Source organism: Sciurus carolinensis, chromosome 9 (genome assembly GCF_902686445.1).
Source record: "Sciurus carolinensis chromosome 9, mSciCar1.2, whole genome shotgun sequence".
Classification (NCBI taxonomy): Eukaryota; Metazoa; Chordata; class Mammalia; order Rodentia; family Sciuridae; genus Sciurus; species Sciurus carolinensis.
The window spans coordinates 20024757-20036836 of NC_062221.1; the positions used below are offsets into that span (position 1 = coordinate 20024757).

Here is a 12080-nt window from a genome sequence, read left to right on the forward strand (position 1 = left end):
AGGAGACCATGGAAAAAGAAACATTACCAGTAGCTCTGTAAGCCCAGGTAGGGACTGATGTAAACAGGCAGGATAATTTTGAAGAGAGAGAAAGATTCTAAAACCAGATTATAGTAATAGCTTCACAACTCTAGACATTTAAAAAAAAAATTGAATTCTATGATTACATTGGGTAGGTATTTTGGCTCTTAAATGATACCTTAATGACGTCAGTTTTTAAAAATATCTAGGTCATAGAGGACAAATTAAGACTAAGAAACTGCCCCAGATTAAAGACTAAAGAGACAGGACAACTAAACCTGGGCTGGATCATGGCCAGAAAAAAAAAAAAAAAAAAAAAAATTTTTTTAATTTTAAAAAAGCTACAAAGGACTTTATTTAAGGCTTTTGATGAAATCTGAATAAGGACTATGGAAAATAGTAAAACTGGTGGACCAATGATAAATTTTCTGATTTTATTGCCACACTCTGGTTACATAAGAATGTCCTTTTCTTCAGAAATACTCAATGAAGCCCTTAGAAGTAGAGGTACAATACCTCCAATTTACCCTCAAATGTTTCAAAACATATAATATGCAAATATGTACATAGAAATAGAATGATAAAGCACTGTTTTTTTAAAATACTTTTATTTTATTTATTTATTTTTATGTGGTACAGAGGATTAAACCCAGTGCCTCATAGGTGCTAGGCAAGCGCTCTACCACTGAGCTACAACCCCTGGTTTTTTTGTTTGCTTTGTTTTAATTTTATCTTTTTATGGTATTTGGGACTGAACTCAGAGGTGCTCTATTACTGAGTTACATCCCCAGCTCTTTTTATTTTGAGGTAGGGTCTTGCTAAGTTGTGGAGGCTGGCTTCAAACTTATGATCCTCCTGCCTCAGCCTCCCAAGTCAGTGGTATTACAGGTGTGTGTCACCACACCCAGCTCAAGTGCTTTTTCTTTTATGGATGACCTTTAACTAATTGTTTTCCCCCCTGAGCAGCCCTGTATCAAGAAAAGGCAACTCTCCCATTCCCTCTTGCCTTTTGTCCACCCATCTTCCCATCCCCAGTGACACAGGAAAGAGTCACAGAACAGACACAATGGGAAGAGATAGGGAAGCTCTGACCAGGACTCGTCTTATAGAATTAAACCCAGCATTTTCTCACCAGGAAGATGTCTGCATAACCAGCCAAGGACTCCACTCCCTCTTGGATCCGTGCTCCCCCCGAATCATTCAGTCCAATCACTGGAGCCCCCACTGTGATGGCCTGGTCCATGATCTGAGGCAGCAGAGAAATATCCTGTGAGACAACTGCTCTTATTATCAAAAACAGCATTCAGTGTTTTCTGAAAATGTTCCGAGTATACTTTTCCAGACAGGAGGCAGTAACCCTGGTTTCATTCCTCATGACGAATGAATACCTTCATGAAAGACAAAGGACCAGATATTTAAAAAGCTGATTACAGTCCCCATTTGGGGACCCAAGAGCCAAAGCACTTCCAATTAGCAGGGTAAGATTGCTCATGGCAGTTACTTCTAGAGCAAGAGGCTCAGGCTATAAATTTTCAGCAGCCAGTTTTGTTCCCAGAAACACCCATGGAAGAACTGATAGTAGACAGAATGGCAAAGTGGTATTCTCATGAAAGCAGATGTGGATCCATCTATTAACCTGAGGCCTGGATCAAGCCTGCTTTTCCTTCTAACGTGCCAGATTTTCCTCATGGGTCAGTAGCTCTGACAGCATGTCGAGCAACATTCCTACATCCCCTGAGCTTTACGAAGCTCATTCACTTCCTCAATCTCATTTAACCATTATAACACAGGCACCAGAAACAGTAAAGTTCAGAAGGTTGAAAATTTAAGTGATTGCCCCAAGTTCTCAGGGGTCAGACAGGACAGGACAATGTCTAGAACTCAAGTGTTCCATTAAAGAAGGAAGCTCTGCCCAGTTCCAGTCAGTTCAACCTTTAATACCGAAATTCTCCAAATACGAGCCACACTTTTATTCCTCCTCAAAGCACCTAAATTCTAACAGGTCTTTCTTTGTACCCTCCAGTACCAGGGATCAAATTCAGGACCTTGAGCATGCTAGGCAAGCACTCCACCCCCAGTCCTCCAGCAGTTTTTGAAATATCATGCTTTTGGGGGGAGGGGGCAGTATAGGGGATTGATCTCCGGGCATTAAGAGCTGCACCCCAGTCCTTTTTATTTTGAGACAGGATCTTGCCAAATTGCGGAGGCTGACCTCAAACTTGCAATCCTCCTGCAGCCTACTGAATAACTTGTATCACAGGCGAGAGCCACCAGGCCCAGCTCTTGTACTGTTCTCTACCTCTTAGCACCAGCACTACCCACCTAGACTTCAGGTTCTTTACCTGGGGCTCTTAGAATCCAAGGGGGGCAGCCAGGCAGGGTGGCACACACTGTAATCCCAGCAGCTCAGAAGGCTGAGGCAGGAGGATTGTTAATTCAAAACTAGCCTCAGCAACTTACTGAGGCCCTAAGCAACTTAGTGAGACCCTATCTCTAAATAAAATATTTTTAAAAGGGCTGGGGATGTGGCTCAGTGGTTAAGTGCCCTTGGGTTCAATCCCCAGTATTTAAAAAAAAAAAAAAGAAAAAAAAAATTCGAGGGAATGAACTGATCTCAGTGGTCTATAAAATTGGAATAGAAAAAAAATTTCATCTTCGTCTTTACTGCTCCTAGCTGATCTTCAGCATTTCCTTCAATTATGAATATAGGTGATAAATCGCAGTAGTTTTAGAAATATGTCACTTTGTCATCAATAGAAGTCAGATATTTTATGTTAAAGTTGTAGATAAACTGTCATTTTCATTCAAGCCTACCATGAAATTATACCAATTATTAGATCTACTGCTAAATCTTGTTATTTAATGCATTAATAAAAAGCACATATTACAAATGTTTTTAAATACCTTTAATACTTTGTAATCATATATATTTTATGCATGTAAAAAAATGAGGGTCCATGCTTTGCCAGACCATCAAAAAGACACATGTTACAAAATAATATTAAGAATTCCTTCAGGTTGCACTCAGCAGCTCATGCCTATAATCCCAGAAACTCAAGAGCTAAAGCGGAAGGATAACGAGTTTGAGGTCAGACTCAGTAACTCTGCCAGGCCCTACGCAACTTAGCATGACTGTTGTCTCAAAATAAAAAGTTATAAAGGGTTGGGAGAGTAGCTCAGTGGTAAAGTGCCCCTGGGTTCAATCCCCAATACTACAAAAAAAAAAAAGAAAGAAAGAAAGAAAGAAACCCTTCAGGTCAATACCAAATCTTGATAATTCTGCCACAGGTCAAGTACCCAGCTCACTGTCTTATACTCCCCAAATACTCAATATGAATTATAAGTAGATGTAAGCATTGGGTTTATTTTCAATACTAAAAACTTACAGTATTTATGTGGGTTTGTCTCTGAGTCTTCTACTCTGTACTATTGGTCTGCCTGTCTATTTTGGTACCAATACCATGCCATTTTTGTTATTATTCCTCTGTAGTATAGTATAAGTTCTGGTATTGCGATACCTCCAGCTTTACTTTTTCTGCTCAGGATTTTTTTGGACTATTTGAGGTCTCTTACTCCAGATGAAGTTCATGATTGCTTTCTCTATTTCTATGAGGAATGTCATTGGGATTTTAATTGGAATTGTATTGAATCTGTATAGTGCCCTTGGTAGAATGGCCATTTTGACAATATTAATTTTGCCTATCTAAGAACATGGGAGATCTTTCCAACTTCCAAGGTTTTTCTTTAATTTCTTTCCTTAGTGATCTGTAGTTTTCATTGTAAGAGGTCTTTCACCTCTTTTGTTAGATTGATTCAAGTTTTTTTTTTTTTTTTTTGAGACTATTGTGAATGGAGTGGTTTTCCTAATTTCTCTTTCAGAGGATTTATCACTTATGAATAGAAATGCATTAGATTTATGCATATTGATTTTATATCCTGCTACTTTGCTGAATTCATGTATTAGTTCTAGAAGTTTTCTGGTGGAGTTTTTTGGATCTTCTAAATATAGAATCATCTCATTAGTAAATAGTGACAGCTTGAGTTCTTCTTTTCCTACTTGTATCCCCTTAATTTCTTTGGACTGTTTAATTGCTCTGGCTAGTGTTTCAAGGATGATGCTGAATAGAAGTGGTGAAAGATGGCATCCCTGTCTTGTTCCAGTTTTTAGAGGGAATGCTTTCAGTTTTTCTCCATTTAGAATGATGTTGGCCATGAGCTTAGCATAGTAGGTTTTACAATGTTGAGGTATGTTCCTACTATCCCTATTTTTTTCTAGTGTTTTAAGCAGGAAGGGGTGCTGTATTTTATCAAATGCTTTCTCGGCATCTATTGAAATAATCATATGATTCTTAACTTTAAGTCTATTGAAGTGATAAATTACATTTATTGATTTCCGGATGTTGAACCAACCTTGCATCCCTGGGATAAACTCCACTTGATCATGATACATGGTGTGTAAAGTACAGAGGAACTCTGTGCAACCTTCAATCTCTTCTGTAAATCTGAACAGATTCTACAAATGTTTATACAAAGTGCATGTGTTGGAGGAGGGAAGCACCTATTGAAATCTAGATAACATGGTATTGGGGTTGTGTTCAGTTTCATTGGTTTGTCAAAAAGTTATTGGTTCTGAACTTATTAAATGGTCATCACTGAGCTCTCTAATAAGCTCTGTCTTCTCTGGAGACTGCTTTTATATTTTCTTCTACTATGTCAAGTCTGTAATCCCAAGAGCAGGATTAATTTGCTTTGTGCTCAGGTAAACAGAATTAGAATCACGATCAATGTGGTGGTATTGAAATAAAAAGTTGACTTTTTCTAAAAAAAAAAAAACCAACAACTTACTTACTTTGCAGATCTTTTGGGCATGTGCTCCTGACAGACTGCCTCCAAACACTGTAAAATCCTGAAAAAAAAAAAAAAAAAAAAAAAGCACAATTAAATCAATAAGTAAAATATAACTGACCAGAGATGAAGACCCAGAAGGAAGAAACAGAAAACTCATAGAAAAGTGTGTGTGTGTGTGTGTGTGTGTGTTTGAGGTACTAGGGATGGAACCCAGGGACACTTCACCACTGAGCTATATCCCCAGCCCATTTTGTACTTCATTTTGACACAGCTCTAAGTTGCCCCAGCTGGCCTGGAACTTGAGATCATCCTGCCTCAGTCTCTTGAGACACTGGGATTATAGGCATGCAGCACTGTACCCAGCTAGAAAGTGTTTTTAAAGGAATTTCAGAAGTTGGGGGGGGAGCAAATCCAATTTAAAGATTATTCCATCGATGAGCAAATTAAATACCTTAAAGGCAGTTCATGTATTGTCAAGAGCAAAAGACTTCACCTTCGCTTTAGGAAAAATGACTTGCAGTTCTGAGAAAATAACAAATGCAGAACCTTAATATCAGATTCCATGGATGTCAAATAAGTGCATCCATTTCTAGGGAATGTGCTGCTTTGACAAGCCAGGAGGGGAAATAGTGAATCAAGCCCTCACTGCCTCCTCGGCTTGTGGATTTTCATCACCTTCACGTTAAGGGCTGCTTGTGAACATGGCCTCCCTTCCCAAACCCACCGTCGTGGGGAACTAAAATCAGAATCAGCCCAGGAGGACAAGAAAAGATGAGGAGACAACAGCAGAGTCTGAACAAATCTGAGGGGGACTGAAAGCACAAAAATACCTGACAAAGGGAGGAAATGGAAGCCTACCTATCTGCAGAGGGGGTGACCAAGGAAAGTGGAGGGGTGAGGATGGGGCTGAAACCAGAGGTCAACAGGACATCTGTGGGAGACGGTCCCCTTCACCCTGAAAACAGGAAGGCTTATTTCTCTAAAGAAATCTGGACTCACCACCAGGGTGAGAATGAGGAGCTGTATACTGAATGAGCGAGTGCCATCATGCCCCACCCCCCCAGGCCTTTCCCAAACAACACACCGAAAGCTAATTATCCCATGAGGAAATAAGGTAAACTCCTCAGAAAACACACCTACATATAGTAAAATCTATCACAGCAAAAAAGGTGTCTCATCTCTCCCTCACTATCCTTCAGGGCCTATTTCAAATGCCCTATTTTCCCTGAAGTTTTCTACAACCCTGAATGTGATGTCTCTTATCTTGATTCCACAGCATTTGCCTGGAACTTCCTCACCCTGCTCTGACCCTTTCTACCTACAAAGGGATTAGCTTCTTCAGGGTAAGGACCCTGTCTCAGGCACCTCTACCTCTGACTCACTCCCACTTACCCATGGGCTCAAGAGTATCATTTTGATGAACGCTTGTAACTACTCAAGTAGGTAGAACACCATGTCTAGAAAACACAATAACTTTCTTTGTTCTATTTTTTTCAATGGCTCCTTCCATATAAGTTTTTGCTTAGCTTATACACATTGCAAAAAAAAAAAAGTAATTCAATTAGTAAGTACCATTAAATACAATAAATTTAAAATTAGCCAAGCATATCCATTTTAATATTGAACTCAGAAAACATTTTAGGTTCACAGATAAGCTACATAACAGTCTATAAAAGAAACTAAACACTTAGAATTATATACACATTTTCATCTGTGGAGGGGTAAAATTAAATCCAACACACTATACAACACATTCTATCAGTTTCTATTGCTGCTGTTAACAAATTAGGCTCAAAACACAAGTGTATTATCTCTCAGTTCTGTAGCTTAGAAGTCCTAGACAGGACTTGCTGAGCTAAGAGCAAGCCTGGGAAGGCTCCAGGGGGACATCTGTTCTCTTACCTTTCCCAGCTTACAGAGAGAGTCCCCATTTCTTCACTCATGGACCCGTTCCCCTTTCCCTTCAAAGCCAGCTACAGCGGGACACGCCCTCACAACAAATCGCTCTGACCTCTTTCTGATCTCACTCTTCCATTTACAAGTATGCTTGTGATTACATTGGGCCCACCTGGACAAACAGGGCCAATTGTAAGGTCAGCTGATTAGCAACCTTAATTCCTGTTTGTCATGTAAGGTAACACACCCACAGGTTCCCAAGATTAGGACAACTTGGGCAGGGGCATTATTCTGCCTATGACATTCTCCTACAGTCTCAATGTAACCAAACTATATCTGTCCTTATGCTGTCTGACAAAACTTCTTTGAGCACTTCAATGAAAGCCCAAATCTCAGGGTCCCTGATTGAGAGTCAAGCCCCCTTTGTCCAGGTTGCATCTGGGGCACTCTTGAATCCATACACACTGCCCAGGACACAGATGCCCTCCAAGCACACACCCAACACTATCAAGAGGAATTTCACTTGTGGAATAAACTCCTGGTTCCTGGAACGACTTCATACAAGCCTACTGCCCTGTAATCCTCCCCCAAATAGATAAAGGACTCTTCCTTCCTAAGAACATAGACATGTGAAATGAAAAACAGAAAACAAATCCCCAAACTGTGAGCAAGATTTCATTCCCCAAGATTGCTTTCTTTCACATATTTTGTTTCTGGTTCTGCCCCCCAGGAAAGCTCAGCCTGTTAGAGTTATAAAATACCTGACTGAAGATATAAACCAATCTTCCATTGATTCGGCCCCGGCCAGTGACCACGCTATCTCCAGGAAACTACCAGAGAAAGAAAAAACGAAGGTTAAAAAAAAAAAAAAAAAAACACCAAACTTCTTTTAAATGAATTTGGCAACTCTGCCTTATTGAAAGACAAATAACAAATTGCTTAAAATTCAATTTGAACAAACAATGTGAACCCCTCTTCCCTGGCTCTGCAACAGCAAGTACTAGGCTACTGCTCCATCAAAAGGAGTGAGGGCACAGTATTCTTAGGCCTCAGCTTCCTTCCTAAAAGCAAAATAATCAGGTTGGGGTACTGAAGTGCTTGCCTTGCATGCATAAAGCCCTGGGTTCTATCCCCAGCATCACACCCCCTGCCCCAGCACAAAAAAAAAAAAAAAAAAAAAAAAAAAAGGCAAAATAATCAAGAGACTCCCTAGGGTCACCACTGTCAGATACTCATGGGAAGAACAAGGATATAGAAGAAACATGGCAACTTCTCCAAACCAAACACTCCGACCCCAAATCTTAAAAAAGCAAACCCACCATTTTGCATGGAAAATCAAATCAGTGGCCCCCATGGTTCAAATGGAGCCAGCTGGTTTGCTGCCAAGTTTACAAATCTTTGGTCACAAATAGCATATATGCAGAAAACTGGATCAAAATTGAGTCCAAATGACTCCATGCATTCATGAAAGGTAGTCATTTTTGTATTTTATTTAGAGACGGGGTCTTGCTTAGTTGCTTAGCACCTTGCTTTTGCTGTGGCTGGCTTTGAATTTGCAATCCTCCTGCCTCAGCCTCCCCAGCCGCTGGGATTATAGGCTTGTGCTACCTCGCCCATCAGGTACTCAGTTTTTACCGACCTCAAACATTCAGAGGCATAAAGCATGACAAAAGAGGCAACTGGGCAGTATTTAGGGGTTCCTGCTGTTTGGTTCCCAAACCATAACACAACCAAAAGACACTCTCTGACCCTCCTTACAAATTTATCATATACCAGCAAGAACTGAATCTCCCACCAAAACCCCAGGAAATGGGCTTGAGTCCACTGCACAGGGTACTAGCAACCCACCCACATTCCCTCCATAAGGGTAAGGGTGAAGAACCTGGAGTCCCCAGCAGTACTTCTCCATAGGACTTCAGAGAAAAGATTTGTAGACAGATTGCTATAATGGGAAGGGCAGCAGAGCCCCAGCTGGACATATTCATACCACCACTTGAACATATACCTTATTTTTATCAGTGGCCATTCCAAAATCTGCACATCTGTGTTCCACAAACATATCACTCTCAACAAAGCTGCCAGGATCCAGCAAGAGACTGATCCGCTCCCTGGCAGTTAGCTTTCCCTAAAACACAACAAAGATCACTTGGTGACGTCATTGCAGACTTAGCTTTTTTGCTGCTGTAACCAAAAGACCTGAAAAGAACAATTTTAGAGGAGGAAAAGTTTATTTGGGGATCACAGTTTCAGATATCTTGGTCCACAGATGGCCAACTCCATTGCTCTGGGCTCAGGGTGAGGCAAAACATCATGATAGTAGAGTGTGGGGGAAGATTACAGCCCATAACATGGCCCCAGGAAGCAGAGACAGCGCATGAGCTCTACTCTCCTGGGACAAAATATATATCCCAAAGGCACACCCCCAATGACCCTCCTCCAACCACACTCTGCCTGCCTAGTTAACCACCCAGTTAATTCCTATCAGGGGATTAATGTACTGATTAGATTAAGGCTCTCATAACCCCATCTCATCTGTAAACTTTCTTGCATTATCTCACACATAAGCTTTTGGGGGACACCTCACATCTAAAACATAACAGCAAAGTGAGGGATGTTCATGGGAAAGCCAGGACAGGTTTGGCCCCTTCATGTCTCCATCCTGTCTGAAGGAGGCAAGGTAGACCGGTTATTAACAGTCTTCATTTCACACAATGAGGAAAGCAGGGTAGAGGTAGACAGAGTGCTGCTGCAGGAACCACCTGACCGTAGAAGGTAAATAAGGAAGGAGGAGGAGGAAAAGGTGAAGAGAAGCAGGAGTAAGGCGAACCTGTCCTGGAACAAGGTAACCACTTCCACTAACATGGGAGCTCTGAGGGGCCTTAAGAATGAAAAAGATGGAAAACCCAAGCAGGCTTAGTGAAGGTTGGAGTCCACACCCTCAGCTCTACAGGCTCCTTCCAGGGAAGCCTACAGAAGTAACTGCACCAGGGCAAACCACTCCTTCCTGCCCTAAGGCTTCTACCCCAAGGGCACACAACTTCCTGTTCTCCTCCTGCCTCCAAGATGGTTTTTTCCTTTTCCTCCTACCACCCTATGTTGGGAGCCCTGCTTAGGGACCCCACAGTAGCCCAGCTGCTGAGTAAAATGGGAATGGGACAGAAGAGTGCTAAAGAGCTCATGTGAGAAGTTTTTAAAAATGTGTCTTAGAGTTGATGCTGAAGTCATTATTCCACCAAGGACCTCCACTCCTTGGTCTCCCAAAATCTCAACAGAAGCCAAATACCTGAGCCCGTTGTACCTCCCCCACCAAAATAAACAAATAAATAAATCTCCAACTGGCTATTTTTTCCTCCTAGGAAAGGAGTCGAAACCAGTGAGGTTGTATTAAACAGGCAACCCTTTACACTGTGGTGTAAAGCAGAAGTTTGGGGGATAACAATTTGGCAATATATACATATACAGAATGTTTAAAATATTCATACCCTTTGACCCACTAATTCCATTTCTAGGAACTCTATCCTATGGAAATAATCCAAAAATAGTTTAAATGGGGGTGTCTCCTGACTAAGTCAGCTTTGGCAAAAGGAAAACAGCTCTGGAGGCTACATCTAAACCAACAGCAGGATCTGCCTGGGAAGGGGTGGAGAAATGTTCCAGGAAGGAATTGTGCAATAGGGCTGACAGAAAGAGGACACAGGAACACTGACAGGACTCTCCAGAGGATGGACTAGCATTTGCTCACCCCACAGAGCTGCCCCAAGGGAGAAAATCATCAACCAAATTTACAGTTCACACCCAAATGTCAAAAAGAACTGTCAGGTGCCTTAGCAAAGAAAAAAAGAATTGTCACTTTCAGGACTTTGTCAGATAGGAATTTATGGCATCTGAATCAATACTTAATTAGACTTAAATAAAGGGCTGCTCAAACCTCCTGAAGGATCTCAGTCCTCTGCAGGCGCCTCCCTGAAGCTGTGAGCAGAGCCTGAGTGTCCTTCACCTGTAATAGTGTTCACCTTCTTCATGATTACTTATTTACCTCACACAGCATTTTGGTCCAGACTCACCCAGGAGACAGGGATGCACTGAGCCAGCCTGGTTTCAAATCCGGGGTCATCTCTCCCAGCCTGTTTCTTCTGCTGCTAACTGACCCACCCAGCTGATCTCTGAAGGCCAACTATGATTCTCACCTCAAAAGCTGGGCGGTGGATGGCAATGCCTCAGCTCTCACTCCAGCCAAAGAGCAGAGTAGACTGCACATCTCCAGAAAGGCCGCCTGCTCCCTACCCATGCTGCGACCCTCAAGATGTTGACCTAGCCTTCGGCAGGCAGCGGTGCCACAAGCTCCCGGAGGGCACACACACACTCCACCCCAGGCTAATACGACCAAGTTACTTCCTCTACCACATGCCTCGATTTTCCTGCTTCTACCATTAAGAAAGAACCTGCTACCACCTTTATGGGGCACGAGAAGAATAAGCAGGTCTTTTTAACTGACTATTGTCCAAGCTTCCCTAGCTCTATACGACCAGTAAGTTTGGGGGTGGGGGGTGGGGTTATTACCATCTTCTGTTTACGGTAAATTGATTCCTACAGATTAACTTGCCCAAAACTTTATAGTTATGTGGTGAGCTGGCTGGAGCCCATCCACGTCGGCCTAGAATTCCAAGGGGACGGCAGCGTGTAACAAAGCACACAGCAGCTCATTCTTGTTTTACCAGCCGCCAGGCGAAAACAGCCAGGTTCTCCAGGTGAACGTTCTCGCAGCGCCCAACCCGGCTCGACGCGGATTGGCTGGAAGGCCTCCGGCGCTGCGAGCCGAGCGCGCCGTGATAGGTCGCCCGCGAAGGGGCGGGGCTCGTTCAGCTGTCTTGACTCACTCGCTTATGCTGCGCGTCAATGCGGCGCTGGCCTCCTCCCAGCAGCGCTGCGCGGCGCTTGTTTTCAATACGCTCGTTAACGGAGACGGGCTGGCTGCAGAGGCTGCGGATCGCAGCGCGGAGACCACTGGCTACAACGCTGAGCCTTGCTCCGGCCGCCGCCACCCTCATTGCCGCCGCCATATTTGCTCTGCAGCAGAGCCTCCGAGCAGCGCACCTGATTACGCATGTGCAAAAAGAATGGCCACAACGTAGTCTGCGCCTGCGCAGCGTCAGTAGGCCGTCGTGAGCCTGGAGGGTGGACTCAACGCGCCCTTGAAAATAAGGGCTGCGAGTTGGAGCCCCAGGCTCCTACAGGATTACGCAGAGAACAAATACAGGACAGGCCCTCGGATTTTGCAACCGCATGGCTTTGCGGAGGAGGGAATTATTTCTTGC

General features: G+C 42.9%; 1 protein-coding gene across 2 annotated transcripts in view; it reads right to left on the reverse strand.

The window, feature by feature from the left end:
* Window positions 1-11862, reverse strand: part of Pccb (propionyl-CoA carboxylase subunit beta) — a 53879-nt gene extending 42017 nt beyond the window's left edge. For both annotated transcript variants that reach the window (XM_047565323.1, XM_047565322.1), the window contains exons 1-5: window positions 11643-11862; window positions 8771-8890; window positions 7527-7595; window positions 4871-4927; window positions 1154-1267 (exon numbers count right to left, since the gene is read on the reverse strand). In XM_047565323.1, coding sequence (XP_047421279.1) covers window positions 1154-1267; window positions 4871-4927; window positions 7527-7595; window positions 8771-8890; window positions 11643-11825 — 543 coding nt within the window. In that variant the 5' untranslated portion in view covers window positions 11826-11862. The remainder of the gene's footprint in view (window positions 1-1153; window positions 1268-4870; window positions 4928-7526; window positions 7596-8770; window positions 8891-11642) is intronic.
* Window positions 11863-12080: the final 218 nt, after the last annotated feature.